The 13,192-nt window shown below is 36.6% G+C and overlaps 1 protein-coding gene across 1 annotated transcript in view; it reads right to left on the reverse strand.

Moving 5' to 3' along the window:
- Window positions 1–418: 418 nt before the first annotated feature.
- The window catches only part of LOC104910913 (catenin alpha-2-like), a 57,431-nt gene continuing 44,657 nt past the window's right edge, over window positions 419–13,192 (reverse strand). The window contains exon 5 of the mRNA XM_010710655.3: window positions 419–483. Within this exon, the coding sequence (XP_010708957.1) occupies window positions 419–483 (65 nt within the window). The remainder of the gene's footprint in view (window positions 484–13,192) is intronic.

Genomic DNA, 13,192 nt, shown 5'->3' on the forward strand with positions numbered 1-13,192 from the left:
CAACTTAGAATCACTTCAAACTTAAAACCAAACTTAAAACTTGGACATGCTGTGTTCATTAAACTTTTAAAATTTGAGAAACAAAATGTTAGAATAGATTTTCTTGAGAAATCTTCAGTTCAGGAGAAGTTGATGTGTCAGGAACAACAAAACTGATCTGCTTTAGGGCAGAAAGGTAGACTGCAGAAATTCTAAAATCCATTGTACTTCTATGAACTAAGAAGGTTTATTTTGCAATGACTTTTCCATGCATGACCAACTGAAAGCTTCACATGAAAGAAAGCATGGAGTTTTCTTTCAACTTAGTTTATAAATATGTTTTATATTTTTTAAGAAGACTGGGTTAGACGGGAGCCTCCTAGAAAAAATATTATTTATGATGAAGCTCCAAAATAGTCATGGACTGAGACTCAAACATTCAAAAGTTCTTGAGAAATCCAAATCCCATGATTGGAGTGAGAATCAATTTCAGCTTCTGAAAATCTTTAGAAGAGCAAAAAAAAAAAAAAAAAAAGAAAGACTTTAATTCCTGGTTTTCCTCTATATTCTAAAGCAGCATCAGGAAATTATAACTTTTTAAAAGCAAAATGAAACATACAATTTAAAAGATGTCAAGAGAATGACAAAGTTGGGCATCTAAAATAAGCTTCACTGTTGTATTAGACTACTAGTGTTTAAAACAGAAATGAAATGGGGAAAAAATCATAGAAAATTTGAAGTCTCTTATATGTATTCTATCATCTTGACCAAAAATCTGCATTTTCAGATAGAAAATTCCTAGGTAGGAATTAAATACCACTTTAGAGAAATGGATTAATGTTACTGTATCTACACAGTCCATATTTTGATGGAGCTGACTGGATTACAAATTTCATATGATGATGATTGTTTCTCCTAGGTAAAATAACTTTTCATCCTTACAAACCGTCAAGAAAAGCTTACCTATAGACAAACCATACTCAGTTAGCCTTGCCATGATGTTACAGTGCTATTCTCTAGAATTCTAATACAGATTAAATAAACACAAGGCAAGAAGGCAAATATAATTTTACTGCCTCCTGTAGTTGCTAGAATGGTCTAATCTATGTTCTGTAGGTAAACATCTGGGAAACCTGCTCTAGGATGAAAAGTAAGAAGTGCAGTATATGCTAGAGAGCGAAGGGAGAAGAATGTTCTACAATTCCTGCAACTGATAGATTAGAAATAAACCATGAAAATGGTTATAGGGAAAAATTCACTGTATATATGAAAATAATTATTTGTATTTAATATATAGCTACAGTTGTGGCATTTGAAATGCTATATCTGTCGTAATGTTCACCATTTGATTCAGATTTCAATGGCAGATCCCCGGTAATGTTGCATTTGAAATGTCTGAACAGATCACTTAGGGAAAATCCAGTCAGCAAGAAAAATAAGATGTGAATGTGAATGTGCTTGCGAGCCATCCAAGTAACGTGCTGAAAGTCTTTGTCCTTGACAAGCAGTAGGAAAAGCCAAACACCTGTCTGCCTCTTATCCATTATCTATCTTTTTAATATCAAACACCGCTGCACTTCAACAGATACTTCTGTCTGTAAACACACCGAAAGAGAACAAATGCCCCTATACAACTGCATTTTGTAAATTTCATGCAATCATATATATATATATTTTTAGAACGAGACTGTAATGGGAAAGCTAGCAATTTGTTTGGGAATCATAAATCCAAAGCTTTATCTACATTCATATTTTATCTTCCTGTTAGTATGAGCAGATTTTCCAGACCAGAGAAAAAATATAGCTGATTTTATTTCATGAGGAAGCTGCGTACTTGAAGCAGTACTTGATCACACAAGTAGGATATGGACACAGACTTTGACTGGATTACTATTGAACAAGGGCTTGCAGTGGGAAAACTGTACGGTGCAGCAGGGAGATGCGTATGGTACCCCTCTCATAAATACTGTGCTCATACCACCAGAATGAGCTGCTGGATTTTAATGGCTATTAGCTGCAAGTTAACTGATCCTGCTCCTCCGTTTCGCTCTCTCCTTTAATCAGAAATCATGGGCAACAATCTCCCTAACATTTGTAAACTGGATCCTTCACTGATATGTGCAGGTCAACGGGGAAAAACGTGCTGTCGTACAGTTTGGGCGGGGGGAAGATCTTCAGCTGCATGCTCTGCTTTTACAAAGAGGTGCACAAGGTCTCTGCAATACTGGAATGGAATTTTTGATCAAGTGCCTGGTGGCAAATTTGAAATACTAGCCTGGGGGCCCTGATGAGACATAATTCATTCCAGTAGCTAGAACAAATCCAGCTTCTACATCCATTCCTCTAAAGTCATTATTGACCCAAGGGAAAATGCTAGCCTTAAGCAAGTTTTAATAAAGACTCTGGTGGAGTAGCTTCTGTAGCACTAAATGCGATAATGAGAAACAAGCCACTTAGCTGCAATAGACCCAGGACCTGTATATAACCCAAAAGCCAGTTTTCTAAGGTTCTTGGGATTCTTTCCAGAGATGAAACAGACATCCAAAAGAGATTTAATTACCTTGCTGGCTAATTTGTTACATAAAAATCAGTCAGGCTTAAATGGACCAATATTCTGCTTGTCTTATATGAGCATAATTTATTTTAATACTGTTTCTGTGAAGTAAAAATGTCCACAGTGTAATAAAGTCTGGGTTGAAAACTGAGGATTTTACTAAACCAATAAAAGTGTGAACATCTAAATCTGGTCTTAAACACTTCTGTGCCTTGGAACTTTTTTGCAGTTCATTTTAAGCAATAAGTTTATATCTGTTTCTGATCATAAGAGCTAATACCAAATAGCATCACTGATGCTACAAACTGTGGTAGCTGGAAAGTTTCTTACACGATTACTGGAAATGCTTTATGGAAGAAGTAAGTAAACAAAAGCAACAGCAACAACAGAACTGCAATGCAGCATGCATTCTTTTCAAGTTAGACCTGCATTTCATTAAAACAATAATTAAAATATTATTAACCGTTCCTCCCTCTGCCCCTTTTTAACCATCAGCTGCAAAATAAAACCTTGGTAGACAGTGAAAGTGATTAGAAAATTAAACTAGGGTCTTCATACAGAGAGTTAGAGAAAAGATCCTTTGTGTGACTGTTATGATCATTAGTCTCTATCCCAGGCAGAGCAATCACAACCTTTTGTGCCTGCTGATGTCTGGCATTCACTCACAGAGAGATGCCTTGTTTTACGCCTTCAAATACACTCAAGTATGTTGTGAAAGTCAGCAGAGGAAAATGGAGAAACAGCCTCCTCTCTGCGGATGTTTTAATAATAAAATTGATGGGACAGAACTGAAGCACAAAGGGGAAAATGAGAAAATCCTCATCTCCAACTGTAAACCCACGGTCCTGCTCTATTCCTCACCCAAGACAGTCCTCATCATCACTGTATTCATAAACAAGTATCATTTAAGCTTTTAAAAAGTTTACTCTAGTATTTAGTGTGTATAGGGAAAGTAAATACTTTGACAGGAAGGATGGGGTAGGATGGACTATCTGGTTTAGTCAAGTCATCAGACTCCAAGCTAGCGTGTTGTATTTTCTGCCATTTGTTTCACATGAGAAGTAAAAATAGAATAGGTACTCAGCCTTTTTATGAAAACTCCTAAAATATTTTTAAAAGTTATGGAGGAATCAGTGTGTGCTTTATGATCCAGGAGAATTGGTGCTTATGGGCCTCTTTCCACCCCCACCTCCCCACCCACCCCCTTTTTTTTTCTTTTTCTTTTTGGTACTATTTGAGTTCAGATACTATGCAGTGATTTCAATACAAGTAAAATTGAATCACTTTTCTTTGAAACTCTTGGCCGTTTATATAGATGAGACGCAGTGGCAGGGGGGGCACAGAAAATATTTCTAGTTTGAATGGAGATTAAATGTCAAGAAGACTGGAGTTGCCATCTACTGGAGTGTGCAAAGAATGACAACTGACATGTAAAAATTCGGCACTGAAGGCATTAGTCAATGTAACAGTTTAGATACATTGTGTAATGCTCCTAAATAAAAAATAATAAAGGAGACCTCCAAAGACAAGGAATTATTCTCCAGTTTTAGCTGCTGAATAAGTCAGGAGATGCATGAGGAAGCAGTGCTGAAACAATCTCATTTGCCTAAGTCTTTTATCCACGTTCAGCAAAAGATTATACTTATCACTTCTCATCAGAGCACAGATAATTCCACTTTCCTGCTTCAAAAGCACAGAACAATGTTAGAATGTGAAACACAGAGAACGGTAAATTCTTCAAATAGGAGTATCTAATCAGAGCCACAATTTGAAATCACCACTTCTTTATACAAGAAAATATCACAGAATATCCTCAGTTGATGAAACAATGACAGACATAACGCCAATCTTCTTAGAGCTGCTTATCATCAGAGACAGATACTCAATATTCACTGTGCAGTTGCAATAATATGCAATAAGTTCACATGCAAGAAAAATAGCTTTTACTCTTCTGCTTGTAGATGATGTAAAGTGGTTTTCTACATATAACTCACGTAAAAAAATACCCCTGTTATTAATATATGGAAATTCATAAACCAAATGTTTACAGCAGGACAGGTAGACAAAATAGATGTCTCTGTAACAAGTCAGAGAAGACAAGAAAGCAAACAAGTCCTTGAAGTGTTATGAATGAAACTGCACAAAATTAGCAGGAGACATGATGTCAATGACAATAACAGTCTGGAAATTCAGTACTTTTGTAGACACAAGCACAACGTGTCCCACCTCACAGGACCAAAACCTACATAACACCAATTCACATGCACTGGGACATTTTGAAAGCAGTTCTATATTTTCTCAACTATAGTGAAGATGTTTATTAGTCTCTTATTAAACATTTTATACAAAGTGACAGGACAGAAGTCTCTGACATGTGAACTATGTTATTATGATTAATGGAGTTCATACATAAAGGGTTATTTCTCTCGAAAACGTCAGATTGAATAATTACTGGAATTAATCCCAAAGGGCTTCAGAAAATTTTCTGCCCGGTTTCAAGTCACATTTTTATCACATTTTTCTTTTGACTAGAGGGCAATCCTTAATTGCAGTTTTAAGTAAAACAAGTACTGTAAGCAATTCATCAAACATTATGAAAACTGATGTATTTTTCTAACAGTCCTTGAAAGCAGCTAATTCACTTTTTATCATCGTCTCTAGGCAATATAGCAAAATCCAATACATAAGCTGGTTCTGTTCTGTCTCTGAAACAAAAAAGCATCCTGTCCATATATTTTATGCATCAAGTTAGCTCTAGAATATCCTGGAATTGATATATTGGAATATTACTGGCAATATTATTAAGATAAGTAGGGAACAGATGATAGCATTATTTGGTCTCTTGGATTTCTGAAATCTAATCAGTATTTAATGGACACAACGGTGCCAGAAAATCCAGAAAGTCAAAGAACATATCTCAAAAGACTCAGCTGAATGTGCTTCAGGGAAGTTTCCCAAGGTCAGCATTACTTTGTGATGCTGCAGAAGCATCCAGCAGGATCCATGATCCACCAGACTGAGGACCATGGAAAAGAAGCATCTATCAAAGGCACGGTGCTGTTTTATTTGTGCTTTTTTGTTTGCTTGTTTTTGTGTGCATGGGTTTCATTAAATGCGATGGAGTGATAACTGCTTTTGTAGCTGCTATCAATACTATATAATTGGACAGAAGGTAAAGAAGTAAATACCACCCAATCTCATTTGCTACCTCTGGCCTTACAGAAGCTTTATCCCATTCCATCATCAAAGACTTCTGAAGCTCACTGCCTTCATGGTCCTCATGGCCAGAAAAACAGCTTTAAGGGTCTTCTGCTGACCTCATGTCAGTGTGTGGTCCAAGCTCAGCTAACAAAACAGGCTGAAGAAAGATATGACCAAACCTCAGTTTTACTGGCTGCTTCTCTGGTACAACTGTAATTCACTTGTACTTATCTAGCTATTATTGCCTTGAACAACCATGCTGTGTTGATTATTGTCACATTCATTAGCACATAGCAAAAACAGACTCCTGCTATGCTAGGTGTTATAAAGGAAGAGACAAACCTTGAGATCGAGAGTTGGAAACAGAAAAAACAACACATTAGATGTAGGAAGAGCAAGGTCATAGAATAAGAAAAAAATAACACATAAAAATGCAATGCAAATAGAAGTAGCAGAGTGAGGATCAGGACACATAGTATAGTTTTCAGGACGGTATTTTTTTGAAAGCTCCCAACCTTTAAGTGCCTCTTACTGCTCAGCAACTGAATTCTAACATATTCAGAACACTACCACAGCTCCCTTAACCACTTATAGTCCTCTACTTGCTCTTTCCCTAAATGGCCCCACTTGAGCAGTGTGTGTGATGATGACAGAATATGTTCCAGGTGGATGAAGGACAATACTGGGGCGATTTGACAGCAGCATCTCCACCCAACACCTACATGGCTGGAGGGAGAAAGGGATTCACTGGGTACAACACGCTGTGGGAAGTGAACCCTCAGCCTGCATTTATAGACTATGCTGAAGAAGGACATAAGGATCTCACATCATTCATTTGTCAGATCTTTAGGATTGCTCTTTGCCATATTACTGATATAATCACAAGAGACATTTACTCTTCCACAGCCATGTGTGCAACATACAGCATCCAATTAAACACCTTTCGAAAAACAAAAATCTCTAAATAATAGGGAAAGATCTACAACATATCTTGAGCCACAGGCATTTCACAGATACTGACCTTTGATTTTGATTTAGAAGCTCTAACTAATAAAGCTTGGCACTACACCAAATCTGAAGAAAAAATCAAGCACTCTCTTGTCAAATTATAATTAATTTGCACTACAAAAAAAGAGCAGAAGTAAGCCAAGTGTTCTTTAAAAATGGTCTCCAAGCACAGAAAAATATCCTATATCTTGAAAAACAGGCAGATCATTTCCTGTCTTTTTGAGCTGATTGTGTTTTTCCACTTGTTTAAAACATAAATTGAGTCTTAAGGAACAATAAATTCTTCATATAACATGAATATTAAAGAATTAATATATCAGCAGTACAAGAAATCCATCATTTCAACTCCAAAAACATATGTAAAGTGTAGGTAATGTACATCTTTATTATTGTATATCTGTTCCTTATATGGTTTACATACTACTTTTATAGCTTTTCAGATAAATTCAGGATCTTTAGGTGTGCTCATTAAGTTAAGTGTATCTTTCTATACATTTAGTGAGAACAAACGATCAACACAAAGCTCTGATTACATTGTAATCAGTCTTAAGAATAGACAGACAGACACATTGAAATGAAACTGAACAAGAGGCAGGAAGGCTCCATTAAAAGCCAGCCATTGGTTCTCTACAAATTGAATTAGCTGTTGAGCAAAGCTAGGTGTGTAAGATTACATATACACCACACATTTTGTCCACAAATATGCTTGGTATTGCCTCATTTTTAATTTTTAAGTTGTTTATAAAACAGGTCAGGTTATCTTCTATTTTAAGAAGGCGTGACATCTTTTGTTATGCCTTTAAATATGTCCTTCTGAGACTCATGACCCATGATTACTACTCTTAGACATTACATCAGTTGCAAATAATACGTAATTAAGCAATAAATATTTCAGGTCTTCTTTAAGTTTGCAAAAATTACAATGACTTCTATGTGAAATGTGAATTTTCAACCTGTTCAATGCTTTGTGAATTCTGCGTAATGATTCAGATTCCCTCCAATATCCCAATAAAATGTCATACAAAACCAACCGCAGTTTCAACAAATTTTAGCCTGAGTTTTCCCTTCAGATTATGGATCTCATCAGAGCAGAAGGAGGGAAACATAAAAATACTGCCTTCTTTAGCTGCCAAGATATACCAACAAGCACACTGAGAATAACTGATAATAATACAGTCTGCCAAGGAGCTGACTGCCTGCTTGCTATAGGCACTCTGCTATAATCCTCGTGTAACTAGTGATAGGACCAGAGGGAATGGCTTCAAACTGCGCCAGAGGAGATTCAGGCTGGATTTTAGCAAATACTACTTCTCTGAAAGAGTGGTCAGGCATTGGAATGGCTGCCCAGGGAGGTGGTGGAGTCACCGACCCTGGAGGTGTTCAAGGAACGTTTGGATGTTGTGTTTAGGGATGTGGTTTAGTGAGTACTATTGGTGATAGGTGGATGGTTGGACTGTATGATCTTGCAGGTCTTTTCCAACCTTGGTGATTTTGTGACTCTGTGAATCCAACATTTCTATGATGCCATATTTAGCTCATATTGTTCTGGTCTTGAGTAATTTCAAGAGTCAGGCCTAAGAACTTCCATGCAGCAGGATCCAAAAGTACAGTTTCCCAGTTTCCTCACAATGACTCCTTTAGAGTCTTTTAGAATGATACCCTCTGTGATGGAAGAAAACTGCCTTGGGGGTGGTGGTATTAGAACTAGGTGATCGTTGACGTCCCTTCCAACTCAAGCCATTCTATGACTCTGTGATAAGATTCTATGATTCTAGAAGTCTTTATTTGATTCCAAAACACTATTTTAGTAGCAGCTTCGGCACCAATCTACATTTGTTGTAGTAAGGCACCTACAGAGGCCAGCATAAGATTACTTATTTTTATAATTGTACATAAAAATACTTTTGGAAAAAAAGCAAAAGAAATAGATTAGGAACAAAAATTTGTCTACTACTGAAAAGAACAGATTTTCTGCTCTGGGAAAATTTTCCAAGAGCAGTTCATTCATTTGTAAAAAGACTTTCCAGGAGATTGCCAGGAACAGCTTTTAACTTGTTCATCCTAACTTTTAATAATTCATTCCAGAAATTCCTCTTGATTCTATTTCCTGCATCTTAAAAGTTTAAAAAGCGTTTACTGCCACCAAAGGTATGTCCTTGATAAAAATGGTGACCTGTTTTGCATCAGGATGCAATCTCCATGTAATACATATGACTTCAGGCTTGTTGGTATGGCTATATCTATGTCCCCAAGTGAGACTTGTCATTTTTCCTGAGTGACACAAGTCATTCCAGAGGAGTGGAATGTAGCATCAATCTAAGTCATGGGCACAAGATGTTTTCAAGCCATAACTAACTTGGCTACTCTGGACATTTTTCATACTCCTACACAACTCTGCTATTCTGCCACTTCGTGTGTTTTCATAGCTGAAAGATTATTCAATCTCTCTCAGAGTGGCTGAATCTAACGATAAAATAACCAACCAAACAACCAAAACAAGGTGGTTTCCACAGTCATCTTGGGTTAGCTACATTCAAGTAAGAAAACAGAATTATTTCAATGAAAATCAGTCTTGAAAAACAAATAAGAAAGCAGTTAGCATCATAGTTTATTAAAAACAAACAAACAAACAAACAAAAAACCTTACAGATGAACTAAGAAAAGTGGAAGAGGACAAAGCAGATACATTCATGCGTATGGATAAGCTGTGAAGCTCTTTGTCCTTTTAAGCTAACTGGAAATCAATTGCATTTCATTCACTGGCACATCCAGAAATGCCTGGGAAGCTCTTGAAACAAACCTTTCTGGGGTGTCTAGCTTAACGTTTCTGATGGTGGAACTAACTGATTTCCAATTAACTATGACTAACTAAAACCATCAGAAATGCTAATCATTGTTCTCTACAAATACTTCCTCCTAAACTTCCCAAGACATTTTTGGAAGTATAAATTAGAGTTAATTGAAAACAAAGGTAAAATAATTCACTTTACATGTGAAACAAGAGTTTCAGCTAGATGGTAACCTGACTGTAGCACAAATCTTTGCTTGATAGGGATGCTAAAATGATCTTCAAGAATATGATGACTAATGAAAAAAGATAGTGCTTTTATTTTCATAACAACTCATTTTTTCCATTATACCTAGACATTTATAACCAATAACATTGCCCAATGCTTTGACATCACATTCAGAAATTCATAGGCAATTTTCACTGATACCTAAGACAATCTGTAACTCTATGGCTTATTCAAGTATTCTACAAACAATGAAAAGGTGAGAGAGACTCTTCATCTTACCACTGATGTATTTTCCTGAGAATGGACATTTCTGCACTTCATTGGCAATTCTACAGATAGGTCTCTTCCATGAGTGACTTTACAGAGCTATACATGAATATCTGCTATTGAATATGGCTGATGATGATAACAGAGTGGCTGTACTGAGAGATAAAAAGTGTTTATTGCATTGTCAAAAACAATGAGATGATTTGCATAAGAATATCTGCTGTTTAAATGCAGTATCAAATCCAACGTGTCTGTTCTGCGCTGCAAGAAATGAATGGCAGTTATGACTCTTTCTTTGGTATCGTGAGTGTCCGGGACTATTTTGGTCAAGAACTTGTCTAATACACTTCGTTTTTACTATTCCTAAAAAAGACAAGTTGTATAGGTGATGAACTTCTTATTACCTGAAACCCTGAATTCTATATAGAAGGGAGAGCTGACCAAATGCCAGGGATGGCCAGGATATGAACATAAGAGAAATAACAGCTTTAATTTGCTTTACTTGGAGTCACATCTCTTCCTTCTCTTTTCTGTTTTTAAATGTTTCCTTTATATGAAATACTATGGTTCAGTGCACCTGAAAATTAAAGACTACTTTGTAAGATCAAGCTTTGAGTCTGTCCATTCATGAAAGGAAATTAAAATCATCACTAAAAGCCCCACTTTTTATTATACTGATAGAAACCACTCAGAAAATACCAGAAGGAAGAGGAATACTCATTACTACATATGTATAATAAAGAAGATGATTTATGGGTGGCGGTGGTGGTTAATACATTACAAAGTGTACATATATATTTAGACATTAGGGTCAATATTCTGATTTTACTCACCCTGTTCCAACCCTCTTAAACTTGGGATGACTCCAATAAATGGTTTACCAGTAAAAATTTCTAAAACTTTAACTTGAATTGCTCTTCTGTAACCTACTTTACATTGATTTAATCAATCTCTCTTAAGTACTTAGAAACTTAGTTTGTGCTTCTTAAGAATGGTTTATAATAGCACATTTAATAAAGTTAATTTAAATCCACTAATTTATAGAGATTTGCCAGAGGCTTTGAAACTTCAGAAAATGTGTAAACTTGACAGTTTGGCTGTGATAACAGCTCAAACAGTGGAAATTAAGCCATTTGTGTTAAATCAAGTTCAAAATGGATTCCCAGTTCCATAACAAGAAGAAGTACATTTCAAAAAGTTCAGAAAATACAGAAGAAAACCAAGTTTACAAAGGTACTTCAGGGCTAAGCTGAACATTCACCCATGTTTGTCTGTTCAGATTCCCATGCCCCATTTCTTGCACTTGGTCATCACTGCCTCAGCATCACAGCTCCCAACATACTCTGAGGTCTCTAGTTTAAAAACCATCTGGATTGTTTTCTACAAATACATTTTTGGACAAATAACAGCAAAGTCTTTCATGCAATATAGCTCTTACAGAGCTGTGAGATTTTGCTTAGGTCCATTAATTCTGGGTTCCTAATTCTAGTTGTCAGCCTTCCAACTAATGCTAGATAGGTTTTCTACTGTCTGTTCTAATTTCTACCTCTGGTAACCAAATGATAATAGATTATATGCCAGCATGGCAATAGGCAGATTGGTTAGGACACGAAATGTATCCCAGGCGATTGCAAGAACCATCACAGAAAAAAGAATTCAGTTCTTCACAGTGATGTATCATGGAGTTTCATCTCTTAAAGTGAAATGCTTCATTTTATACGTAGTATTTAGATGGTAACTAAGAGATCATTATCGTCATCCGATTTGCAGAAAATGTCAGCTTTCCTTGAATACAGAATGGAAATTTTTAGGGCTAGTTCGGGAGTTCTATGCCCAAACCTTTAAATGGGAGAGGGCAGTAAGATCCACCTCAACAAGACTTACAGGGTTGCAGTTTTTACGGGATACAACCTCCATGCTGTGAACCTTTGTTCAGCATTTATGAACTTAAAAATAGTGTTGTTTTTTTTTCCCCTACTAATTGCATCAAAATATTTGGAAATGTAAGCTAGAATGCATTATTCTTGCACAGAGGTGTTTTCAATCACTTCTCCTGCTTCTATGCTCTTTCTCTCTGTTCTGTCATTGCTTTCCCTCCTGCTCCTGTGTATTGAGAAACAGAATTAAGGTGTACTGCAACCAGTGGACACTTGCATAAACAGCCTGCTTTGAACGATCTTGGGAGAGGGAGAACACATTTGGCTCTCTTGCCTTACTACAACATACAAGAGGTTCATACAATATTAAAGCATCACATTTTTCTTTGAGACCCCTGAAATGTGAAAAACAGAAGGATGTGAATGAATAAACCAGATTGGGAGCATTAAAGAGAATCGATTCCAGGGTTCTGAGACTGCAGACTGACTGGTTAACATTTGTCATTTATTTAAGAGTGGTTTGAGCAAATACATTCGTAATGAATCTCTTTCAGTGATTTTTTATGAACGAGAGACTAAGTTTACCAAGACTTCTGTAAAACAACTTCTACTGCATCAAATTACTGCATTCCTTGATCTACACCAGCACACACACAGACAGCAGCCAGTCACGCTCACATACATGCAAAGCTCCAGCATTCCGTACCTCTGCAAGAAATACTTCAAAAAAAGAAGACTTAAATATTAACATGGCTATGAAAAAGAAAGGAAATGTAACACTTTTGCCCTGCCTCCAGTACTTTGCAACCAATCTTGGCTTAAGGAGAAAATCAGCACTATCTTCTGCAATACTTGTATTTCCGAGAGAAACTTCTTCACAGAGGATTCATGCAGGATCGTGAGCTGTCAGCTCTGATCGCATTCATCAACACACAGCCTTTAGATTCTATTTCATAACAGGAAAAGAAGATGGCCAGCGTTTTCCTGACAGAAGTAAGTATTGTACGTTTTTCAGTCGGTAAAAATTGGAGTGAGAGCTCATTGCCGATGCATTTCCCATTGATAATGAGGGCTGCAAATTACCAGGCAAAAATTATTTTGGTGCACGGAACAAAAAGCAACACAATCTGCAGAACTTAGGAAGTGATTGGGTTTTCCACCCCTTCTTTGCATGCATGCTGCTGACATGGTCAGAGTAACCTATATGCTGATCTGATTCTGAACGCACGGTATTCTTTATGCTGCAAGAATAATAGATAGTTTTGTGTGCCGTAGCATACACTGCAGAA

This window comes from Meleagris gallopavo, chromosome 4 (genome assembly GCF_000146605.3).
Source record: "Meleagris gallopavo isolate NT-WF06-2002-E0010 breed Aviagen turkey brand Nicholas breeding stock chromosome 4, Turkey_5.1, whole genome shotgun sequence".
Classification (NCBI taxonomy): Eukaryota; Metazoa; Chordata; class Aves; order Galliformes; family Phasianidae; genus Meleagris; species Meleagris gallopavo.